Source organism: Sander lucioperca, chromosome 13 (assembly GCF_008315115.2).
Source record: "Sander lucioperca isolate FBNREF2018 chromosome 13, SLUC_FBN_1.2, whole genome shotgun sequence".
Lineage (NCBI taxonomy): Eukaryota > Metazoa > Chordata > Actinopteri > Perciformes > Percidae > Sander > Sander lucioperca.
The window spans coordinates 6,388,096-6,410,975 of NC_050185.1; the positions used below are offsets into that span (position 1 = coordinate 6,388,096).

At 41.8% G+C, this 22,880-nt stretch overlaps 1 protein-coding gene across 2 annotated transcripts in view; it reads left to right on the forward strand.

Moving 5' to 3' along the window:
- The first annotated feature begins 3,634 nt into the window (after positions 1–3,634).
- The window catches only part of atp2a3 (ATPase sarcoplasmic/endoplasmic reticulum Ca2+ transporting 3), a 58,860-nt gene continuing 39,614 nt past the window's right edge, over positions 3,635–22,880 (forward strand). For both annotated transcript variants that reach the window (XM_031310786.2, XM_036008823.1), the window contains exons 1-3: positions 3,635–4,037; positions 18,307–18,324; positions 18,698–18,780. In XM_031310786.2, coding sequence (XP_031166646.1) covers positions 3,920–4,037; positions 18,307–18,324; positions 18,698–18,780 — 219 coding nt within the window. In that variant the 5' untranslated portion in view covers positions 3,635–3,919. The remainder of the gene's footprint in view (positions 4,038–18,306; positions 18,325–18,697; positions 18,781–22,880) is intronic.

The window sequence follows — 22,880 nt, forward strand, 5'->3', positions numbered from 1 at the left end:
GCTGTCAGAGTTTGAGACATTCTGTTTGGCTGCTATTGTGAAGCTCTGAATGTCCAACTCGTTTCACCAGTGATGGGACGGCACCACCGTCACTGTATCAATGTAGATATCATTGTATTAATTGTATTTTCCTGATTTGCTGTATCCTGTATATGAACAAAATAAAACTGCAGTCAAAATTTGAGTTCTTGAATGTTATGTTTATGTTATGCATGTTTGTAATTGATCAGAAAAATCAAACCTACAGAACAGAAACTCAGGCTTCCTTCCTTCCATGTGCAGATATAGTTAATCTTAAGCATCCACTGTGCCATATGTTTAATATTAAAACATGATTTATAAAATCATGCCAACAATCATTATTTTAATAGCTTTGAATTCTATGCACTAAAAAGGTATGTATAAAGGCTTCAGGCCGCCCACGTCACAGTAAATTCACAGACTGTACACAGCTGTCTAACTCCTCACTAACTTAGGTGCATTTCAGTGCACATAACTACATTTTCAAACTAAAAACACACTGACAAAGCTATTAGTTCAAGCTGCTCACCTCTCTTCTCTTGAGCACAAAACTGAACAATTTATTGAAGAATTTGGTGATGTGTAAACACATACATTCAAAAATACATATTAGTAATTACAGGCCATCTGCAGGAACACTTTCTTCGCTGACTCTACTACAAACCACACATTATGAGCCATGTTTTCCTCTTTTTTGTTAGTGTGACAACTTACATTACAGTGGCAAATACATTAAATTACATTACATGTCATTTAGCTGATGCTTTTATCCAAAGCGACTTCCAATCAAGTGCTTTCAACCCTGAAGGTGCAAACTCCAGACAACAAGTAGTAAGTGCAAGTACATTGCAAACTACAAAGAGCCACATGAAAGTGCAGCTTCAAGAAATATATATACATATATATATATTTTTTTATGTTTATCCGAGGTGTAGTCGGAAGAGATGTGTTTTTAGCCTTCGGCGGAAGATGGGTAGGCTTTCGGCCATCCTGATGTCAATACAGCCAATACAGCCAGGACAGCAAACAGTCGGCATTTCGTTGAGTGATTAGTTGTCCCTCGCTGTGAGGGGACAGCAAGCAGGTTGATGCAGAGCGGAGTGGCGGGTTGGGGTATAGGGTTTGACCATGTCCTGGATGTATGCTGGGGCTGATCCGTTCGTGGCCCTGTATGCAAGTAATAGTGTCCTGAAGCGGATGCGGGCAAATTGGTAACCAGTGAAGAGAGCGGAGGAGCGGTGTAGTGTGAGAGAACTTGGGGAGGTTGAAGACAAGTCGAGCTGCTGCATTCTGAATGAGCTGCAGGGGCCAGATGGCACATGCAGGCAGGCCAATCAGGAGGGAGTTGCAGTAGTCTAGACGTGAGATAACTAGAGCCTGAACCAGAACCTGAGCCGCCTTCTGCGTTAGAAGGGGACGTATCCTTCTGATGTTATGCAGCATGTATCTACACAATCGGGTAGTTGCAGCAATGTTGGCAGTGGAGGAGAGTTGGTCGTCAAGTGTCACACCCGGGTTTCTAGCAGTCTGGGTGGGGACCACCACAGAGTTGTCAATTGTTATAGTCAGGTCTTGGGTAAGAGAGCACTTCCCTGGAAGGAAAAGGAGCTCAGTCTTGTCGAGGTTGAGTTTCAGATGGTGTGTGGACATCCAAGAAGAAATGTCAGTCAGACAGGCCGAGATACATGCTGCTACTTGAGTTTCAGACTCCGGAAAGGAGAGAATTAGTTGGGTGTCATCTGCGTAGCTGTGATAAGAAAAGCCGTGCGAGTGAATGACAGACCAGAGAGAGTTGGTGTACAGAGAAAAGAGGAGGGGACCCAGGACTGATCCCTGAGGAACCCCAGTTTTGAGTGGGCAATGTTCTGAGGTACATCCTCTCCAAGTTACCCGGTAGGTTCGGTCTGTCAGGTAAGATGTGAGCAAAGAGAGCGCAGAGCCTGAGACACCCAGATCCTGGAGCGTCGAAATGAGGATCTGGTGGTTCACTGTGTCAAAGGCAGCAGAAAGGTCCAGAAGGATGACGATGGAAGAGAGAGAGGTTGCTCTAGCGATGTGAAGCTGCTCAGTGACAGCAAGGAGGGCAGTTTCTGTTGAGTGGCCAGCCTTGAAGCCAGACTGGTGGGGATCAAGAAGGTTGTTCAGGTGGAGATAGGTAGAGAGATGATTATAAATGGCACGCTCAAGAGTTTTGGATAGAAATGGAAGTAGGGAGACGGGTCTGTAGTTATTTACCTTAGTTGAGTCCAGTGTTGGTTTTTTGAGTAGTGGGGTCACTCTTGCCTCTTTGAGTAGTTTAACAGCCAGTTGACAAGGAGATGTTGATGAGATGGGTGAGGAAAGGAAGAAGGTCATGAGCAATAGACTGGAGAAGGTGAGAAGGGATAGGAACAAGGGGGCAGGTGGTTGGGCGGGCGGAGGTAATCAAAGTAAGAATTTGATTTGGAGATAGAGGGGTGAAAGAGGAAAGAGTACTGAATGTGATGGATGGTAAGATGATTTCAGGAAGTGTGGTGGAGAATGAAGAGCGTATGTCATCTATCTTTTTTACAAAGTAGTTGACAAAGTGGGTTGGTAGGAGGAGGTGGACTGGGGGAATCTAGGAGGTTAGAGAAGATGGAAAAAAGTTTTTTGTGCAGAAATAGAGGCAGCGAAGGAGGAAAGAAGAGACTGATAGGTAAGCATATCATATATCCCACATCATCTGGGTGTTTAGATTTCCGCCATTTCCTTTCCGCTGCCTGTATAGTTGATCTTGGCTTACGTAAGCCTGGCTTACAAAGTTGCTATCTCTATAAGCTTAAAATTACTAAGTCTTATTTTATCTGAATGGCCTAATTGGCTAGATTAAGCTAATCTTTATGCAACTGTCCTCAGGGCTGCTTATAGAACTCAGCTCACACTGTCGCGTGCAGTAGGCTATACCTGCAGACACTGGTATAGTCTGGGTGCTGAGGGCTTGAAAACCACTTTAATGGGGTCCTTGAGCAAGGCACTTTTTAGCTCCAGGGGCGCTGATGCCCATCTGAGTTGAAGTCATAGGCTTTTTTTTTTTTTACTGTTTAAAATATCTATATGCAAAAAGATTTGTTTTCTTCAAATTGTATCAATCTTTATTCATAGACAAGGATTTACATCAGGTAAACAACATCTTTTGAGTCTACAATAATAAACAAGCCAGGGAGGTCAAAGGGTTACAAAAAAAAAAAAAGATAACCAAAACAAAAGCAAAAAAGAAAGACAATACTTTATTTTGTAAAGCTTACAGAGGTCATATGATTTAACAGCATTTTTGTTTGCACATTTCGATATGGAAACAGATGTATTGCTTAATATTGGCAAAACTGGCAGCCAGCTCCAGAAAGTGTGGCAAAAAGAAAAGAAAAAAGAATGTCCCTATAAAGAGCAATACAATGACGACACATGACAGCAACAAGTTAACAACCTGCACTATAACAAACATGAAGACCGACAGAGCTGCATGCATCCTGTTTTAAAGCTAGATGTTTGAAGTGGTCGCATGATGAGGCAGCGGAGCGGAAAGCCTCCGCTCAGGTAGGCGCAGCCAATGGGAGCGCAGGAGGGAGTGCTCAGCAGCGGAGAGGCGGTCCGCCCCGGCACACTCTCAGCACACCTTCAGACGGAGATGAAGTAACAGCAGCAGTCGATCCACAGAGCAACAGCAGCGGATCCGGAGGTTTCCTTCAGGGGGACAGGTGACAGAGCGGACCGACCGTGCGACCGACACTCAGCCGCCTCAACGTGCATCGGTGGAAATTACTGCTGTTTCACTCACTCACCCCCACCCTCTCCCGAACAGAACACCCTCCGATTGCTACAATAGATGTTACTCAACTACATGCATTTCGATCTGATCCTGTAAGCCCAGTCCGCCAAGATGGAAAATGCACACACTAAATCCGCGACTGAAGTTTTAGACAACTTCGGTGTGAACGAAAACACTGGGCTGACTCTGGAGCAAGTCAAAGTCAATGTGGAGAGATATGGACCGAACGGTGAGTAGTTTTATATATATATTTTTCCTCCTGATTTTGAGTCCATAGCTGGTGCGTATTACAGCCTACATCGATTGGTTTGCCAGGAAATCCAACTGCTGCCGTTATACACCAGGCTGTTGTCGTGCGCGTAAAAAACAATCCTATTCCCTCTGGCGCACAGTCAGTGGAAATCTAAGTGGCACATTCATTGATGCGCATGCTTGTAATTGAAATCATTCATTGCACAGCACACCAGTTAAAGTTGACACATAGAGACACATCTGGACAGGGGAGACATCAATGCAAATACACTCATTTATTCCAAATCAAGCCTAATTAATCCGACATTTTTATTCAGCTCGTATCCTAAGGTCGCCTCTTGTCAGCTCTCGGTAAAACTAAGTAAACCGCATATACAGTAGGTTGTCCTCGTACACAAACCTGCAGATCCCCCCCCCCTCCTTTGACCAATGACCACACGCTAATGTGACATCCCTGGCTGACATGCAGGGACCAGGAAGTGCAGTGCAGAGCAGGCTCAGGCTACTGGAGTGGAATAGGATGAGGTGGTGGAGATAATGAAACAGAAAATCTTGTACAACCTGTTTTCACTTTCAACAGTTGTTCTCCACATGGTGTATACTTTCCAGTTGCAATTACAAGATAACAGAGTGAAGTGGATATGTAAAGCCATTTCAAATTTTCGAGTGATAAAGATCACAAAGAATCATAACCTCTACTGCCCAAATAGTATCCTTTTGCAAGCAAAGTTACTATTTATCAGTTGGAAATATAGCTTCTCTTGAGCAGTGTGGGTCACGCAACAGCTCTCCCCCCCTCCCCCCTGAGGTCTTGATCATCTTTTACACTGGTGTTTGCTGAGTGTTGTCGTGTAGAGCTCGGACCTGACATCGCCACACCTTTGCCCCTCCTGGCCTGTCATTTGCATGTGTGGCCAAGCTGTGGAGCAGAGCGGCACATTGTGCCAGTCAAACAGTAGCCCTTTTGTTGCAACCAGCCACTCTACCCTGCAGGGGCCTGTGATGACTTCATGGAAAAAAGCAACGTCTTGCCACAGATAACATCTTTCGCTTTTAGCTGTGAACTTCCTGCCTTGTGCGAGCGCATTACAGATGCATGCTGGAGGGAGGGAATACCTTTTTTACAGGGCTGACTCTATAGGGGTTATCCACTCTAGCTGCTTCTGCACGAGCCAAAAAAAGGGAAGAAATTGCATTAAATTAGCTTGGGTTTGTTTACTATTTTAGAACATGTCATTGCAGAGTGATGTACGGCTGTGTAACGGCTCCTTCCCCCTCTGCTCACAAACCGCAGACCTTGTAGTTGACTGCAAGGACTCTGTGTGAGCCTTGGTGTTTTGTTCCAGGGAGCGTCCGCTCAAAGCTGTTTACGAGTGGTATGCGCTTACCTCGCTCCCACTGACACGTGCATGCACAATTTATCACTTCTGAGGCATAGTTGGCAGGATCTCATTATCAGTCAGAATCATTAACCTAAATCAACATGTCCACAAACGAGCTGTACACAGTCAGTGTACGTCTTAGTTTGGACACGGTGAGGCAACTACTAAGAGGTGAGATTAACATCATCTGGTGTGATTTCATTGCACTGCTCCAAGTGTCCGTAGGAGACGGCAATGACATGCGGGGAGGACGATATAACATGTTTGGCTCATAGAATGCAATCCTCCGTGGGACTGCAGATATTTAACACACTGGGATGGATGAGGGAGTTAAACCTCACTTCTCACCAAGTAAGTGTCTGTTAGCTGTTAGCTGTTCCCTCAACCCCACAATTAAAACATGATGAGCGTGTCTTGCCTCATTGCTTCTATAGATAACTTGGAAGTGGAAAATGTGGTGAGGTCAGATGTTTTGGCCTGGTACTTTGCTTTTTTCATATTTTAGTATACATGGCATAATCAATTCAAACTCCAAGCTAAGCTGTCTCATTCATTTGTCTTTAATGGCAGCTTGGCTCAAGTTCTTGCACTCTTGGTCATTAGAAAAAGAGATTATTGATTTGACCTTGTTCTTTATGGTGTATATATAGATTATTCCTCTCTTATTATGATTCTTTATGGCACACTGTATAAGTAAAGACAGGTGAGCTGCTTCCTGGCTTTATGTCGGCACTTTCATGTGTTGAGTCTGTGACAGTAAAGCCTCACTGAGCAGTGTCAGAGTTTCTGATCCCTTTCTGAGATGTTGGAAAATTAGCATAGCGGCCACATCTGGACAGTCTTTACTACAAAGCTTACACTTGCAGTGCTACAGAAAGGAGGCAGCTGACCTTTTATTCACACCTTTCATTTATGGTCCACACACACATATAGTGCGTGGCACTATCTTTGTGGGGACCCGTCATTGACATAATGCATTCCCTAGCCCCTTACCCTAACCTTAACCATCACAACTAAATGCCTAACCTTAACCCTTACCCTCACCCTAACCATAACCTAATTCTAACCCTAATCCTAAAACCAAGTCTTAACCCTCAAACAGCCCTTTAAACTTGTGGGGTTCAGCATTTTGGCCCCACAAAGCTGTCCGGACCCCACAAGTATACTGTATTCCTGGTTTTTGGACCCCACGAATATAGTTAAACAAGAACACACACACACACACACACACACACACTTCACTTTACAACACAGTTTATCACTTTGATTGTGAAATTGTTGGCTCTGATGTAGTAGAGGAAGTCACAGGCCTCTGTCCCTCTCGCTTTCTATCTCTCTCTCTCTCTCTCTCTCTCTCTTAACACCCACACTCACACACTCTCTGTGTGTGTGGGTGCACCAAGAATGTTTGTGCTGTCACAGCTTGCGGTGTTTGATCATTGTGTCCTGTGCACTCAAAACCCCAATTTCAAAGGCGCAGTCCGTTCATTTTCAGAAAGGGCACATTGTCCTCATGAGCAATCATCGTGTTTTCAAGGAGGGGTTGACCTCAGCAGCAGTTTTCAAAGGCTTCGACGTGCAGGTGAGGCCGGGAGTGTCCGAGGGAGATGGTTCTTCTCACAGCAGCCTGTTAGTTTATTGATTCCTCTTCTTTCTGATACGCTCTGCAACGGCCAGCTACGACTTACTACGTCCTGCCACGCCCTGCTGTGCCCTGCTACACCCTGTAACGCCCTGCAGTGCCCTGCAACACCATGAACTACTACAACTATTTCTAGTCATTATCTTTATTGTGACTATTATTGCCATTGTCCATCACACCCCCAACCGGCACCGTCAGACACCGCCTACCAAGAGCCTGGGTCTGTCCAAGGTTTCTCCCTAAAGGGAGTTTTTCCTCGCCACTGTCGCATTTACGCACTTATGCATGCTATTGGGGGGAATCACTGGAATTATTGGGTCTTTGTAAATTATAGAGTGTGGTCTAGACCTACTCCATCTGTAAAGTGTCCTGAGATAACTTTTGTTATGATTTGATACTATAAATAAATGTAATGAATTGAATTTCTTAACATACAGTATCCATTGCTTTATAATCTCACAAAGACACTGTCAAAGCTTCTTCATACTTTAAAATAATAATGTATAGTTTAATTAAGAGGCATTATTAATCAAAGCATGTTTAATAATATATAATAAATCACTTTTAGCTTTATAGAGCCTTCAACATTAGTCTAGGATGTAACAATGTCCTTTGACACTCCCTTAACCCACTCCAGGAGATGAGTACAATTGCACAACATATTCAGGTTAAACAACCTAGCAGTGTATGTCTTCGTCATGATTAAGTGTCCAATGTATGTATATGTTTGCTCTCAGACAGATTATCAGCAATATCAAAGACGATCTGACCAACATCCACTGGTGGCAGTAAAGACAAACCTATATTTCCGCCTCTTTATCTGTTGGTTAGTGCACTCTGCACACAAGCTCCTCTGAGCTTCTGTTTATCTCATACACGTGAAGTAATTTTAATTATTTGATTGATTCAATTATTAGACATGTGAGCTTGTTTTCCAAAAGTGGAAATGCAATAAACCCCTGGCACCAATAAAAATGTGTTCTCTGTCGCTGAAGCAATCGCAAGGTTGTCTGAGGTTGCAGCCTCGTACTTATTAGGTGATACCATCATTGGGAAATTATGCAGCGTACCTGCACTTTCCTCACTCGGGCTTCTGTCACAAATAGTAATTACAAATTCTCTCTAATGGGATCTCACTCTGTGTTGTTTCTCTTCCTGTTCTGCAACTCAACATGAAAGCAGCCTGACTTACTCGCTACTGCGTTTGAAATATGAGAGATGTTGTGGTGTTTCCTGCTCCTCCTCCTGCTCCTCCTCCTCCACCTCCTCCACGCAACACACACAAGTTGCACATTGCAGCACGCTCCTCAATCAGCGGCTGTCGGCCTCCACTTTACTGTCCCTTCTTGTTCAGAAAATTGTCCAGTTGAGAGTTAAGTTGTGGTTACAGTGTTGGAGTAGTGTGGGCTGAAAACCAGAGAGTTGAAGTTGTAGAAAAGTCATTTGAAGTCCTTGGGGTGTTGAGTCACTTCCTTGTTCTAGGGGGCTCGGTGTGTGCCTGCCCAGCCGCCTTCAAAGGAGCTGTGATCCTGTTCTAGCTTGTCACTTGTCTTGCCTCCTTCCCTCCCACCTCTGCATCTGTCAGTCACCATCATGCGCTGATGGTAAGATGATGTTGAGTCACCGGCTTCTAGTGAGCTGCCACTGCCTTCTGCTGAGGAGAGGTGTACTCAAAGGCAGAGATCTTTAACAGGGGGTCCTCAGAATAAAACACTATTGCAGCCAATTGGCAACAGGCGGCGACAGTTGATGGTAGGGGGAGAGGGTGGAGGCAGCATGAGGCCGGCCGGACAGTAGTTATCTGTCCGTGAATCTGGTGGACGGAGCTTCTCAAGGGCCAGCATCGCTTACTGCACCTTTAACATGAGTCCAATGTAGTATTAGCAAATATAAATCAGCCTATTTTGGAAAAAACAAACACTGATGATAGGCTTACTGGCCTATAGGTAAGGTAGTCACTAAGGTAGCCATCCACAAATATAGTTAATCTTAAGCATTCACTTGGCCAAATGTTTAATATTAAAAAAAAAAATTAAAAAAAAAAAAAATCATGCCAACAATTATTATTTCAGTAGCTTAGAATTCTATGCATGTAGAGATGTAACAGTTCCAAATTTTGCTGTACAATTAATTGTCTCAGAAATAATTGCGATTAACAATATAATTGTCTCTTTCAGTCAAATTTTTAAAATATTTATTTATGTATTACTGTTTCAAACAGTCATTTTAGTTGCCAGCAAGTAACAAAAAGCATAGCTTTGCCTCAACAGTCTGAGCAAATAACCCATGTACAGTATAATTACAATTTGCATATCCAAACAAAATCAACATTAACTATCAATAGCCATACACCTTTTGACCTTAGCTAATGTAAGCAATTAATTACGGTTAAACAAAGAAACCGCGATTACGTAAAAATATTGCGATTAGACAATTATGTAATAATTGTCACAGGCCTAGTTCTGGGGTTAAAAAATGTTGAAGAGATCTGAGCTGTGTGTACAGTATAATGAGCTGCATGTAAAGTAAATTGTGTCTGGAAAAGTAGGATGGAGCTGATGTATAAACTTGTTCCGCTTCACTGGGACTGGTTTGGCCAACAATAAAACAAGTTACAATGAACCACAGTGTCAAAACAGAAGAGGTTGAGACATGAAGAGACAGGAACATTATTTTCTTATGATATTATTTAATTATTAATTATTTCAACACTTTAACTTGTAATAATGCAAGTCTTTGTTTTATAGCCACATTATTTTAATTATACTTTTCTATTTTTTACTTCAGGATGTTTGATTTCCAATCACACATTTTTGTACTCCACCATGATAGCATCCCCCCTGGTGCATTTTATTCATTTTTAAAAAGATCCAGAATTTGTGACACCTCAAGAGAATGTTTGTACAACTCAACAGTCCCTCCTCTTGCTTCGAAGACACCATTAACATTTTAAATAGAAATTGTGAAAATTAAATAATAATTAAAGGCAATATTATTAATATAATTCACGTCTGATAACATATCATTTATGATAGAATTACAGAGTGAGTTCACTTTTTAGGCCAACATGGCAAAAATATCAAACTTTCTTAGGATTTGTTAAGAATTTGTGTCAACAAATTCCATAAAAACATCAAAAGTAAAGTTTGTATTTCACACTTCTCTAAACTCAGCCCCAAGTGCCCATGTGTTTGTTCCTACTGAAGATGTAAAGCTTTCAAAACAGGTCATAAATGTATACTTTTTTTTTTTTAATGCTAAATAATTTCATAAAACAACTGGGCACTGTGGTTTTTAGCAAAGGTTACTCCAACAGGAGTGCATTTATCGGGGACTATTTTCAGCTGCGGATTTGGGGCTTTAGTGAACATTTACAGTTGCAGGATAGTGTATGTGGAGGTGACTTAAAAGAAACGTAATAATGGAACACATCACCCAGGGCAACAGTGTGGCTCACTGATGTGTTTTTAATAGTTTTTTGAAGCTCTATGACACAGATGGATATATATATATATATCACAAACAATGCTTGTTGGTTGGATCAATTCAAGGTTTTGGTCTTTTCATAGAAAATATAGAATATATTTACACCAGACTTATCCTTTAATATCATTTTGGCATATCAAAGAGGGATTTAATCCTGTATGGGCATGCTAAAAGTGTAGGTTTTAAAAGTCACACAATTTTTACAGTGTGCATCTAGTGTTAGTGGGTGTATGTGTTATGTTTTTTTTTAACCATTTCAAAAATAATTCCACAGTTTGAAATTTTCACTAGATGGATGGCCTCTATTGCTGCAGGGATCAGTAAAGTTGTACTGTACCAGATATTTGATTGGATAGAAGTGTCGCTCTGGTTTCTAAACCTAGAATAAACCCTATAAATAGCATGATGTTAACACAGATATTTCAGTCTCCCTTTCGGGGGATTGTTGACTATTTTTCACAGCATTCAGCTTCTCCAATTGGCTACTGGGTGGTTGCGTGCCATCCTCCTTGCTAGCCTGTTGGGATGTTTACAAAATGGTTCTTTGTGCAGCTGTGACCTTAAAGAGGAAGCTTGGAGCCCTGACGAGATATGAGCTCTGTGCTAATCACCTCATGCATGTCCTGCTCAGTTGACAGGCCCTTTTCCTTTTCCTCTGTAACTCGCCAGCACAACTCATCATACTGTGACTGCTCAAATGTGGAACAAGACGCTTAATTTGGGGTTCTTCAGAGGGTTTATTTAAACCTGAATCTAATGTGCAACAAGAGTGTGCAGTTAGAGACCAGATGTCGGCAGTAAATGCATAAACACAGATGTCCTATCTTTGGTAATCTCAGCAGTTACACTCTGTCACGACTCAGATCATCTGCGGTCTCCAATGTTTGTGGCAAATGAAATTTCCCAATCAGATTCACTGAAATGTGTTGAAATTTCGAGATGAAGTAGTTAAAAAAAGGCTTTTCAGTAAGATACGCACATTACTCCCATGCACAGGTCTTAGATTCTCTCACAGGGCGAATGTGAGAGTGATGCTGCAGTTGAATGTGCTTTCCTGTGCAACATCACAAGGAAAAATCCAGTCTCTTTTTTCCCTGACCACAGCTTGATGATGTCAGAGACAGCCCAGCCAATGGGCAGCCACAGCAGCCACTGAGCTAAATCTCATTTTGTTTCCTGTATTAATTGGCAAGAAAAGATAAAATCTCCATTTTGAAACTAATTCTTCCTTTTCTGACATGACAGTCTTTCAGAGATGAGCCTTACAATGCGGATCTCAGTGCAGCTCTGACAGTTGATGCCGTTTCCTCATGTGTCCCCAGCATGGAGAGAGAATTACTGGTTGAAATAATTGTATTGAGCAGGACATCCCATCATTCCTCTCCACTTGTGTATAACCTGTGCATGGTTATGTAATTATTTGCTTATCACTGAAATGAAACCATTATTTCCTCTTTTTGTCAGGAGTATGCAACACTATATTAAAGTCAAAGTCATCTCAGCTTGGCAGTCTGGATGTTCCAGCAGGTTTGAAACGTTTGACTAATGTAACTGCAGCTTGAGGCCCATCCTGTTGCAGTTAATGAGAAAATCTACTGGGGTTTAAAACAATATTTCAACTTTGCCCATTCGGAAAAAAAGAGTTCACTTGGTATTACAAAATTAGTAGTCTCGCTTCGCCAGACCCTCCTCCAAAGTGCGCTGAAAGAGGGTGTGGCCAGTCCACATAGCATTCCGGGATGGGAGGAAAACCTGCTCTGGTTTATTGGCATTTCTTTAAACCAATCACAATAGTCATGGGCGGCATTAAGCTCCGCATAGAGCCACTGCAAAATAGTTGTGCCAGAGAAAACTCTGACTGGACAGATAGTCTAGCTAGCTGTCTGGATTTACCCTGCAGAGATCTGAGGAGCAGTTAACCATAGTCCTCAGAAATCCACCGGAGTTTAGAATGCCAACACAAAGAAAGAGTAAGGAAACAGAAAATACATGCATCCGGCGGAATTTCCTGCAGCACCAGAGCAATCCCTGAAGTAGAACATCAAGGATACAGACTACAAAATTAGTAACAAAAGAACTCAACATTCTAGGCAAGGCAGCTTTATTTTAAAGCACATTTAAAACACAGAGGCAATTGTTTTACATAGGCAAAGGAAATAAGAATTAGAATCACATTTAAAAACAATAAGCAATAAAAAAACAATCAAATCAATTAAGATATTATAAAATTAGATCTTAAAAAAATAGACTAAATAAAAAATATGAAATGAAACTATATACAAATGTAATAGACCAGAAATACAGATGCACCTCAATTATTCCTTCTAATAACTAATAGCTAGTTATAAACTGTCCTGTGCTTTTAATGAAATATACATTCCTTACAAAAATAGAGAATTATAATTTGACTATTAATACAACCACAACATAAAAACTGCCTCTAAAAACCTTTAAAAACAATTACTTTAACAACTACTTTAGCCATTTAAAAAGCTATTAACAGCTCCTCAGAAGTGCTGTCAAAGCAGTTGTAGTAGTTCAAAGTCCTTGTAACTTGTTTTCACCATGTGGCTCCAGGGATGGCAATGTCGGTTAGTCAAGCAGTTTAGTACAGACTGTAATATATACAGTATAACCATCACCATGAAATGTTGTATTCATGGTCCACAGAGGATGAATGACTTTGGTGATTTCGACTCCTCTTTTAGCGCCACCAAGTGATCATTATATGTGATATATTTATATCCTGTGAAATATCTTAACGGATGGATTGCAGGGTTTCCCGCAGAAAATGTGTTAGTTAAGGTGGTAGGGTGGGGTTTGCCGTCAGACTGGGTATTTACGCTTCTGAGCTGAAAATGTCCCCGGATTTTGTCTCAGAAATCTGGTCACTTTACAAAAGATAGAACAATGAAATGAAATGTGAACCGATCTTTAACCGTTGACCGACAAGCAGGAAATGGAGTCTCAGTTCACCCGTCCGGGAGGCTCTAACACATTTTCCATACTCCGTGTCCGTGGACAGTTGTAGGATTGTACCGGTTAATGTTCTGTGCATTGTCGGACACATGCAGCCACTTTCCTGAAACCGCTTGCGAGACTGACAAGTCCACAGCAGCCCGTGGCGTTTATGTCCGAGCCTGTCTCCACCGCCTCCACCTGCAGGTTGTCAACTGTGTGGTTTGGAATGAAAGGGAGACAACTGGACAGAGTAACACGGCAGATATCGCCCTTTAAGGTCAGAACGGGTCAGATGTCCGTCCCAAGATGGCAGCGGCAAAGCTATAAACTCTTAGTCTTGTTTAGTTTGATCCTTGTATTTGACTGCAGCAGCTTTAATCCAGTATGAGAGCTTTCCTATAAAGACTACAGAGAAGCTGCGTGTCATTATGCTGCAGAGGAGTGATTAGTGACTTAGTGCCACTTCCTCCTCTGCTCCCGTTCTGATCCCCAGGGTGGTTGTTCATAGGTCGGCAGGCCTCCACAAGATAGCTGCTGACATTCACCCACTTCCTCAGGGGAAGGAAGGAAAGGGAAGCCCTCCATTGACATCTATGTTAATGGAGGAAACATTGACTCTGTCAGACTGCAGACGTCTCTTCTGCAGTTACCTGTGATGCCTCCTGTGTAGCAGGGATAATACGGTTAGGGAGGAGAATGGGGTACATTTATAATTCACATTTGATATGGTTAATGCATTCAGAGCTTTTCCGATGGGAGAATACATTAGGAGAGTGAGCGGATATAGCTTCCTATCTATAGTAGACTATGTCATTAGGGGTTGCCATCATGACATTTATAGGCCCGTTTTACCCTCTCATGGTTAGTGGATGGTGCGGGATCCTGGAGCTGAGGCTCACTTAGAGCTGGTCGATATGAAAAAAAAACTAATGTCACGATATTTTTGACCAAATATCTCGATATCGATATTGTTGCGGTGATATTGTAGGCTTGACAGTAATGTGTGCTTTCACAAAATATTTACACGATGACATTTGTGATAACTAATCATCACTAATGTGGATACACAATGTCTTAGTGGGTAAAGGCAAACAATAGAACAGCTAGAGCAATCTGGTAAGTTCAGGAAATGACATCACTTGTAATGCAGCCTTTAAAACCAGGAAAAGACAACACTTGTGTCGTATCACAATATTACAATATCCAAAATGTAATACGATATCTGGCCTTGTATATCAATATTGTAACAATATTGATATATTGCCCAGCCCTAGGCTGCACCCACTTCTGCACCTCTCTACCTACGTCTCCCTGCTTTCACTCAACCCGCTGGCTGCTAACTGTTTATCTAGAGGTGTGTCTGCTTGCCTGCATGCTACCACTCATGCTAACTGTGTATTAGCAGCCTGCGGAGGCTAGAAAGGAACCTGCTCCCATCAGAATGTGTGTGGTTTTTCATTCCTGCAGTCAGAGCGTGCTGTATCAAGGCCCTGTTGATTGCATAACAGTTATTCTTGGTAAATGTTTGACAGACGCTGGCACATTACTTCATGAAACTCTTGTTTTCAATGAACCTTCATGAGCCAAGTCGCCATGGTAACTGCTGCAAACTTTCTCATGTTTGTAGTTTACACACATAGGGCCTGAACGCTGGCTTGTTAACACTGCTGACCCACAACTTAGATGTGATGTTTGCTTGGGGTCCTAATAATCTGGCCTGTAATTTGTTAATGCACTTAGTCAGACTAGAAAGAGAGGCGTACAGTAAGTGGAGCTTCGCAGTGAAAGCTCCTTTTTCTCAGCAGATTGTTTTCAGGGCAGATAGATACATGGCCAGTTTCCTGCTTTTCTCCCTGACTCTCTGGACACAGAAACCAGCTCCCTGCTGTTGTTGGCAACTGTCTCCAGGAAGTGTCTCCCCTCTGCTCGGCGCTGCTCCCTTTTCTGCTGCGAGTAAACAAGCTCTTTTATTCATTGTCTGGGCCGGGAGGGAGGAGGGGTGGGGAGGTGCTGTGGGGACACAGAGAGAGAGAGAGAGAGAGAGAGAGAGGTGAAGTCAGTGTTCAGGAATGTGCCTGGGCAAGCCTCGGTTTGACACAGCCCAGATGACTGTGAGGGAATCCTTGGCAGAGGGAAGCCAGGGAACCCCGTTCAACACATCCAGCCCTTTCCCTCCCTCCCTCTCTCTCCCTCTCTCTCTCTCGTTCCCTTTTCGTCTGTGTTGTCCTTTCAATCAGTCCATCTTTGTCTCCAGCAGTCGAGTTGCAGCCAGTCTGTCTGCCATAAAAACATTATACAACCAGGAAGGCACAGTAATGGGGAAACAGGCTTATGTCAGACTGGTGGAGCATGGAAAACAGCAATCCCACTTCTCCACATTTCTGCTGCTGCTGCTGGCAGAGTGCAGCCAAAAGTCCCCCGTGAGTTCAAGCGTGTCCAACCTGAACTCTGAAAAGCTTCCAGACAGAAAGTTTGAAAGTCTTGTTAAAATGACTCATCAGTTATTATTACACAGGCTGAGGATGGTCATTCACAGAGCTGAGAGACAACCTCTGCACAAGGATCAGTCTTCCCAAGCAGATTGTTCTCTAATAGACTATGCAGGTTTGTGCAGGTTTGACTGGAGGCATTATTAAATCAAAGTTCTGGGCTTTAATGCCTATTCATGAACTTGTTATTGTTTTTCAATAGCTTGTTTGTACTGCAGCAATCCGTTTCGATCTCCCTGGTTTTATTACAAGCCATATTAGGAAAGTTATTCCACCTGAAATTATCAAACAAGTTTTTCGTCTCCTTGGGCAAAGTTCCCAGATTGCTTTCGCCGTCTTTTTACCACCGAAAAAGCTCATTTTGAAGCAGTGGAACCATTCCAGAAGTCATGATGTGAAATAATTTTCTGTTCCGCCAGTGGCATGTGTAATGTGAGGGGCTGCAAGGTTGTTTTTTTGGGAAGGAGGCTGCAGGCTCAAGTCATGACCCTTCCTCTTACCAGCCCCTTCTCTCCATGAAAGATACTCGTGTTGCGTGGTCTGGTCGAAACATGCACAGAAACAGAAGGTTCCCACTGTTTAAAGGAAATACCTCACTTTTCTGGAAAGAAATTATGACAAAACAAAGGCTTTGATGGCAGACAAATGCACAAAATCAAGCTTTTTGAAATGTATCGACCAGATGTATGTAATCATCAGTCATTAAGTTCTTCAGTTGTGATTGATGTTGTTTGTTACATGGGGCCTGTTTGGTCGTAGCTTTGCGTTGGACTTGATGAGGATCTGACAAACGCAGTGACTAAGCACGCCTGTGTCATTGTGGTGACACTGATCAACAGTACTTGTCAATTGGAATGTTTTTTGTAGAATATGACTGATGTGTTTTTTACATCAGTGACTCATACGTGTGGTGGGTGTCAAATCAAATGAGATGCTCAGCTTGCCTCCAAAATGCCCCAAAAATACAGCTTTTCTTTTCAAATGACATGATGAAAAATGACAGGGATTATGGGAAAGAAAAGAGCCAAGCGTGTTGATTCTTGGGTTTGTTTTTGGGGGAGCGTACACACATACTGATGCACATACTGATGCAAAAAAGGGGGGTTTAGCACTGATCGCTGTGACTGAGAAATAAACTCCAACAATCTGACTGCAGACTGAGGCTGCAGCATGAGTGTCAATGACATCACCACACTTCAGATTAAGGAAAAGTGTTGCCTGGACAATCTAAGAAAGGTTAGCTTTCTTCTGAAAGCCATTTCAGATAGGGCTCCAACTATTGATTATTTTCAATGTTTAATCTTTCAGTTGTAATGCCTCTGCGCTGGCAGATAATGTTTTTGGGTTGTCCGTACGTCTATACGTCCGTCCCATTCTTGTGGATGCAGTATCTCAGAAACCTCTTAAGGGCATTTCTTCAAATTTGGAACAAAGGTTGGTGGAGGCATGCAACTGCAAGTGGTAATTGGAAGTACATGATGGCCATTTCTTTCAACTACTTTATTGACCAAACAATGAGAAAATAATGGGTAAATCAATAATGAAAATAATTACTTGAAGCCCTAAAAGATTTATAAAAGCTTACAAGAGTAAGGGTGGACATAGAAAATAGCATTTGTATTACAAAGAAATATGATCTGACATCGTTTTGACCACTGAGACTTTCATTTTTCGAGAGGACACCTCCTCTTCAACTAAGATATATCAAGGTCCATCTTATAGGTGATTTGAAACCATTCATGGGCTGACAGACCATCAGTAGTGTCAGTTAACCTTTACAAGAGCAGAAGATGAACAATCATACTGGTATCAAAGGCCTTATAAGTCAATTTCATTTAGTCTAATCACAAACTGCCCTTAAGGCTTTATGAAGCTGTTTGTTATTACAGTATCTGAGTTGAAAATGTGTCATGATGCAGCTGAGTTGATACTGTAGGCCTGATGCTACACTACAGCTACTGAAGATGACATTTCAAACATCCTGAGTTGAGAATCCATAAGAAATCGTTTGTCTCAATAGTAGATCCTAGGCTTGGATTGGTATTTCAAGTCGGTGGTAATAATACAACAGCAGATTATAATCCAACAGTTCTGCATCGAGCATTTTCTCATCATAACCAAGCAGAATGGTTCTGCAGGACGATCTGAATGTGTGCATGCATCTCAAAGTCAGGCTGAGTTAATCAAATGTATTAACTGCTCTTTGTCTTTCTCCTCCACCCCCACCACTTTCTCTGGCCCGGCCAATTTGATTCCTTTACAACCGGCTTGGTTTGACATCCACAGAGCTCCCAGCTGAAGAAGGTAAATATTGATTTTTCCAGTGCACTGTGATCCTCCTCCCTTTACTACCTGATGAAGTGTCTTGAGCCAGGATCTTTTCTTTTCTGTCGACCAACTGCTTAACTTTGGGAGTGTACGCTAATGCAGCTTTCCACCAATGGACACACACACACACACACACACACACGCACACAACACAACTTCTCTGTAAATACAGGGATTATCTTCTTGTCAGTACTAAGAATCTAATGTCAATACATCTTACAGATCTTTTTCACCCTTTAGTATAAGGGTACACGTTGAGTCCTTACAGTAGAAGCCTCAAACATTTAATTGTGTGTGTGAGTGTGATGCAAAAAAGTGTGTGATATGTATTTGTCTATGTATATTTCAGGCAAGTCCCTGTGGGAACTGGTGTTGGAGCAGTTTGAAGAAATCATGGTCAGGATCCTGCTGCTAGCTGCCTGTGTCTCCTTTGTAAGTATGACCCAGCTAATTAAAATGCTGGTGGCCTTTATCTTATTTGTTCTTGATCTTGATTCTCTAGTGTCCCCCTATTGGATTTGAGACCCAAATTGGCCACCTAATAGACTAGCTCCATTAGCTTTGGGTAGCTTTATTCCTCTGTTAGAACACTCCTCAACATAGTTTGTGTTCCATTTTCATGTGGAAACCTGTGTATGACAGGCTTTTCCATGGTTTCAGTGAGGTAAACAGACCGAGCACTCCTGCTGAACTGGAAACAAAACTATCTATCAAAAGGCTCTCTGCTGCAGCGCGTCAAACTGTGACCCTGCTTGCAGTCCGAGAGTGGTGAAAGTCGGAGAGGGATGGAGTGGGGGAATCCTGACTGCATAATAACTGTTTTTCCATCTATTACAGCACGTCCCCGGTGTCTCGGGATGGGATGGAATTGCTATTGCTATTTCTGAAAGTAGGAAAGTTGCTCTAAAAATGTGTATGACACAATATATCTTCTCTTACTGTTGTCGTGTTAGCGAGAGTCTCGGAGAGCAGGCGTGGGCTGTAACTGCAGGACTTTAGAGTGTGGGCTCATTTTTCCTCGTGTAAATCAGGCCTTTCTTTCTTTAAAAAGGTTGTTTATAGTGGAACAGGGCCCCTGTTCCATTGCCGCAGAGACCCCAATGCTTTACAATGTCATCGTTGCCTGGAGTGCTTTCAGCTAAGTAACTAAAATGAGGTTCTTTGTAACCAGATCTGACTCAAAATCACAAATATATTACACTCCAGAGCAGGTTTTCTTAGTCACACACATTTCCAATGCTTGTCTCTTGATATTCCTATAGTCCTCTTTAATTGTTCAACTTTTTTATTTGCTCACTGTCATGTAACCACTGTGATCAGGAAGTGGCTGAAGTAGAGTGAACTAGAGTTATAGTTAAACCTTAACCTAGGGCTCATTTTGCTGTTATTTTGAATATATTCAAATTGAGTTGATTAGATTCTCATGCCTCCTTTGCATGACACACAAGTGAAGCTTATTGGCAGACAAAACAGGTCAGGTTAGGCTACACTGTCAAATATATTCTGTATATATGACAACAAATTTACAGCAATGGGGAATTTACAAACAATTCAGTGAGCTATATCAGTAACTATGCCTCAATTTATCAAGCCATTTCAAAATGTCCTCTCATAATTGATCTATTTACATTTTGTTGAGGGTACCAGCTGTTTAGCCATATCCCTGGTCTGGGTTTAATAGAGCAGAGCCACACAGAAAGCCACACGATCCGTGCACTTCCTCCCTTTGAGTCTTTTTTTATTTGGTTTTCTATGTCACTCCATGAAGTTAAGTTAGTGTTGGGGGTCAAGAGAGCATAGGAAGCAACCTTAAAAGGTCAAGTAACAATTGGATTTCAGGCCTCCTTTGACCTTAAGAGTTTTTTTGATATGAATACATTTAGTTTTTCTATTTTGCTGAGCACTGTGCGATATTCCAAAACTCTGGAAAACATTTAGCTATAATGGGCCATCTGTCGGCATGTGTCTCAGCGTGCAGTTATGCATGTGTGGTATGAAGAGTGCAGTGTTTAAAGCTGTAAGGAGATATTTATTTTGGTAATGAAGCTTTCATTTTCAAAACTCAACTTTAAATCTATTTAATTAATTTTGTTTCAGATTGTTGCGAGCAGTTAAATTCCCACCAGATTCTCTCAACGAGTTCTAAGACCCAAGAGTAATCCTACCTCTCTCTCCATTTGAACTCCTATTCAGCGTGAAAGTAGCAGTTAGGTATTCAAAGCCCTCTCTGATTGTGTGTGAAGTGTATTTACTGAGAGGACTGCCATTGTTGCCCTTAAATCTCAGCTCAGTCAGAGGGGAGATTTACCGTCCCAAATGATGGGGAATGATGAGCTATCGACCGGGCTCAGGCCGGCGTTGACGTACACTCTGCTGCTCAATACACTGGGGAGAATATACTCTTTTATCATTAGATAAGCACCATCAGATCATGGAAAAGTAGACCCACTTCATCTCTCCTTCTCTCTCTCGGCCGCTTTAGTTATGGACTCATTTTAGTTTCTATATTCGCCATTGACAAAATAACAAAAACCAAACAGTAGGTGTGAAGTAATTTCTGTGTTGCAGTGAGATTTGTCTGTTATGATCTCCTAAAGATGTACTTTGTTGCCTATTACAACAGCTAATATAGAGTATCTGCCATGTCTGACACCTTTGCAAAACCCATTAGTATTCAGCTGCCATCACACTATATCTGGCTATAGAGACATTGGTAAAGATTAGTAACATACAGTAAGAGTGATTGCATAGTATATTTGCCGTCTCTGTGGAGATGTTATTGGAGCCAGCCCATTAACATTAATTTAAAGTTTTATTGTACGCTTACTATACTATACTATAGTTTGACTTGACACCTAGCTCTGAGGCATGACTTTAAGGCAGCTGTAGTATATATTATTATTAGGGCTGTCAGCATTAACGCGTTAATCGCGATGCGATTAAGGGCTGAGCATAATGCGTTAATTTTTTTTAATCGTATTAATCGCATGCTGCCATTTATTAATTTATTTTCACTTCACTCGGCTTTGCGTCGTGCCTAACAGGCTACTATTTTGCCGTACTTCCTCGTCACACATCCTGCTACTGCAGGAATAGCAACGCGGATTTCGGTGCCTCATTCTGGTGCCACTGATATGTCTGCGCTTCTCTTTGATGCTCTGAAACAGACGTTACAGGCAACAGAAACATCGCTGCACATGACGCTAGTTAACACTATACTCGACAGCAGCTAACGTTAGCCTACCGCTAGCTAGTAGCTGGATTAAACACAGTTACAATGCTGACAGCTAATGCTAAACGGTGTAAAGTGTGACTGTGTTTTACTGTAGAGGATTCAACACCGGCATGTAACAATCTGCAGCTGCCGTTGTCGGAAAAACACAGACGGTGCGTTCAATGAAACTGGTAATTTACAGCCTTGTGGTGCATTCAAAGTTGTTGTTAAATGCCCTTTTCCCATCTGGTGGTTGTTTTTGTCATTCAACAGCTATTTACTAGTGAAATAAATTATTGTTATAGTGATTACATTATTATTAAACATTTAATTTTGACGATATGGCCTTAGCAATAAACAAGCCGTTCTCGTTAATGTTGCCAACTGTTTAGTACCCTTCTTGAATCAAGATACACTGGTAAGAATTGCTTTCCATTGTTAATATGTACTTAAAAACAGTTCTGAAATGCAAAATAATAGAATTTTAATCATGTGATAAAACATGCGATTAATCGCAATTAACTATAGAAATTCAACGAATAATCGCGATTAAGAAAATTTAATCGTTTGACAGCCCTAATTATTATATTATTACATTAACAAGGAATCAAATGACTACCAATATCTGAAAGGGGTCGCAAGCAGCTGTTTTCATCAGAAAAATCTCTTAAATCTGCCCCACAACAACAGACAGGTAAAGTTAGAGAGTAGCTAGTTGACATGTTGGAGCATTTAGCAGCTAAAGAGCCAGATATTTAAGATAACAGAGCTGCAAAAGGAGATTTGTACTTGCCTTCATCACACGGCCAGAAACATGACTCCAAATGAATGCAAATGTTGGTCTATGTCTGCTGGATGTGTAAATAGGCAGTAGAGCCGCAAAGATGAATGGATTAATCAATTAGTTGTCAACTATTGAATTAATCACCAATTATTTTGATAATCGATTAGTCGGTTTGAGTCATTTAAAAAAAAAAGAAGGAAAAATTCTTTGATTCCATTTTTTAAAGGTCCCATGGCATGAACATTTCACTTTATGAGTTTTTTTAACATTAATATGAGTTCCCCCAGCCTGCCTATGGTCCCCCAGTGGCTAGAAATGGTGATAGATGTAAACCGAGCCCTGGGTATCCTGCTTAACCTTTGAGAAAATGAAAGCTCAGATGGGCCAATCTGGAATCGATTATCAAAATAGGATATTAGAAGCGAGGTGAGTGAGCAACCTGTCTGAAAGTTGTAAGTCTTCTGGTAGCTGTGCCAAGAGAAAGCTCAATCATTCCCAATCTAGCAGAGACGGAGAGCGTAGGTATATGTAAGG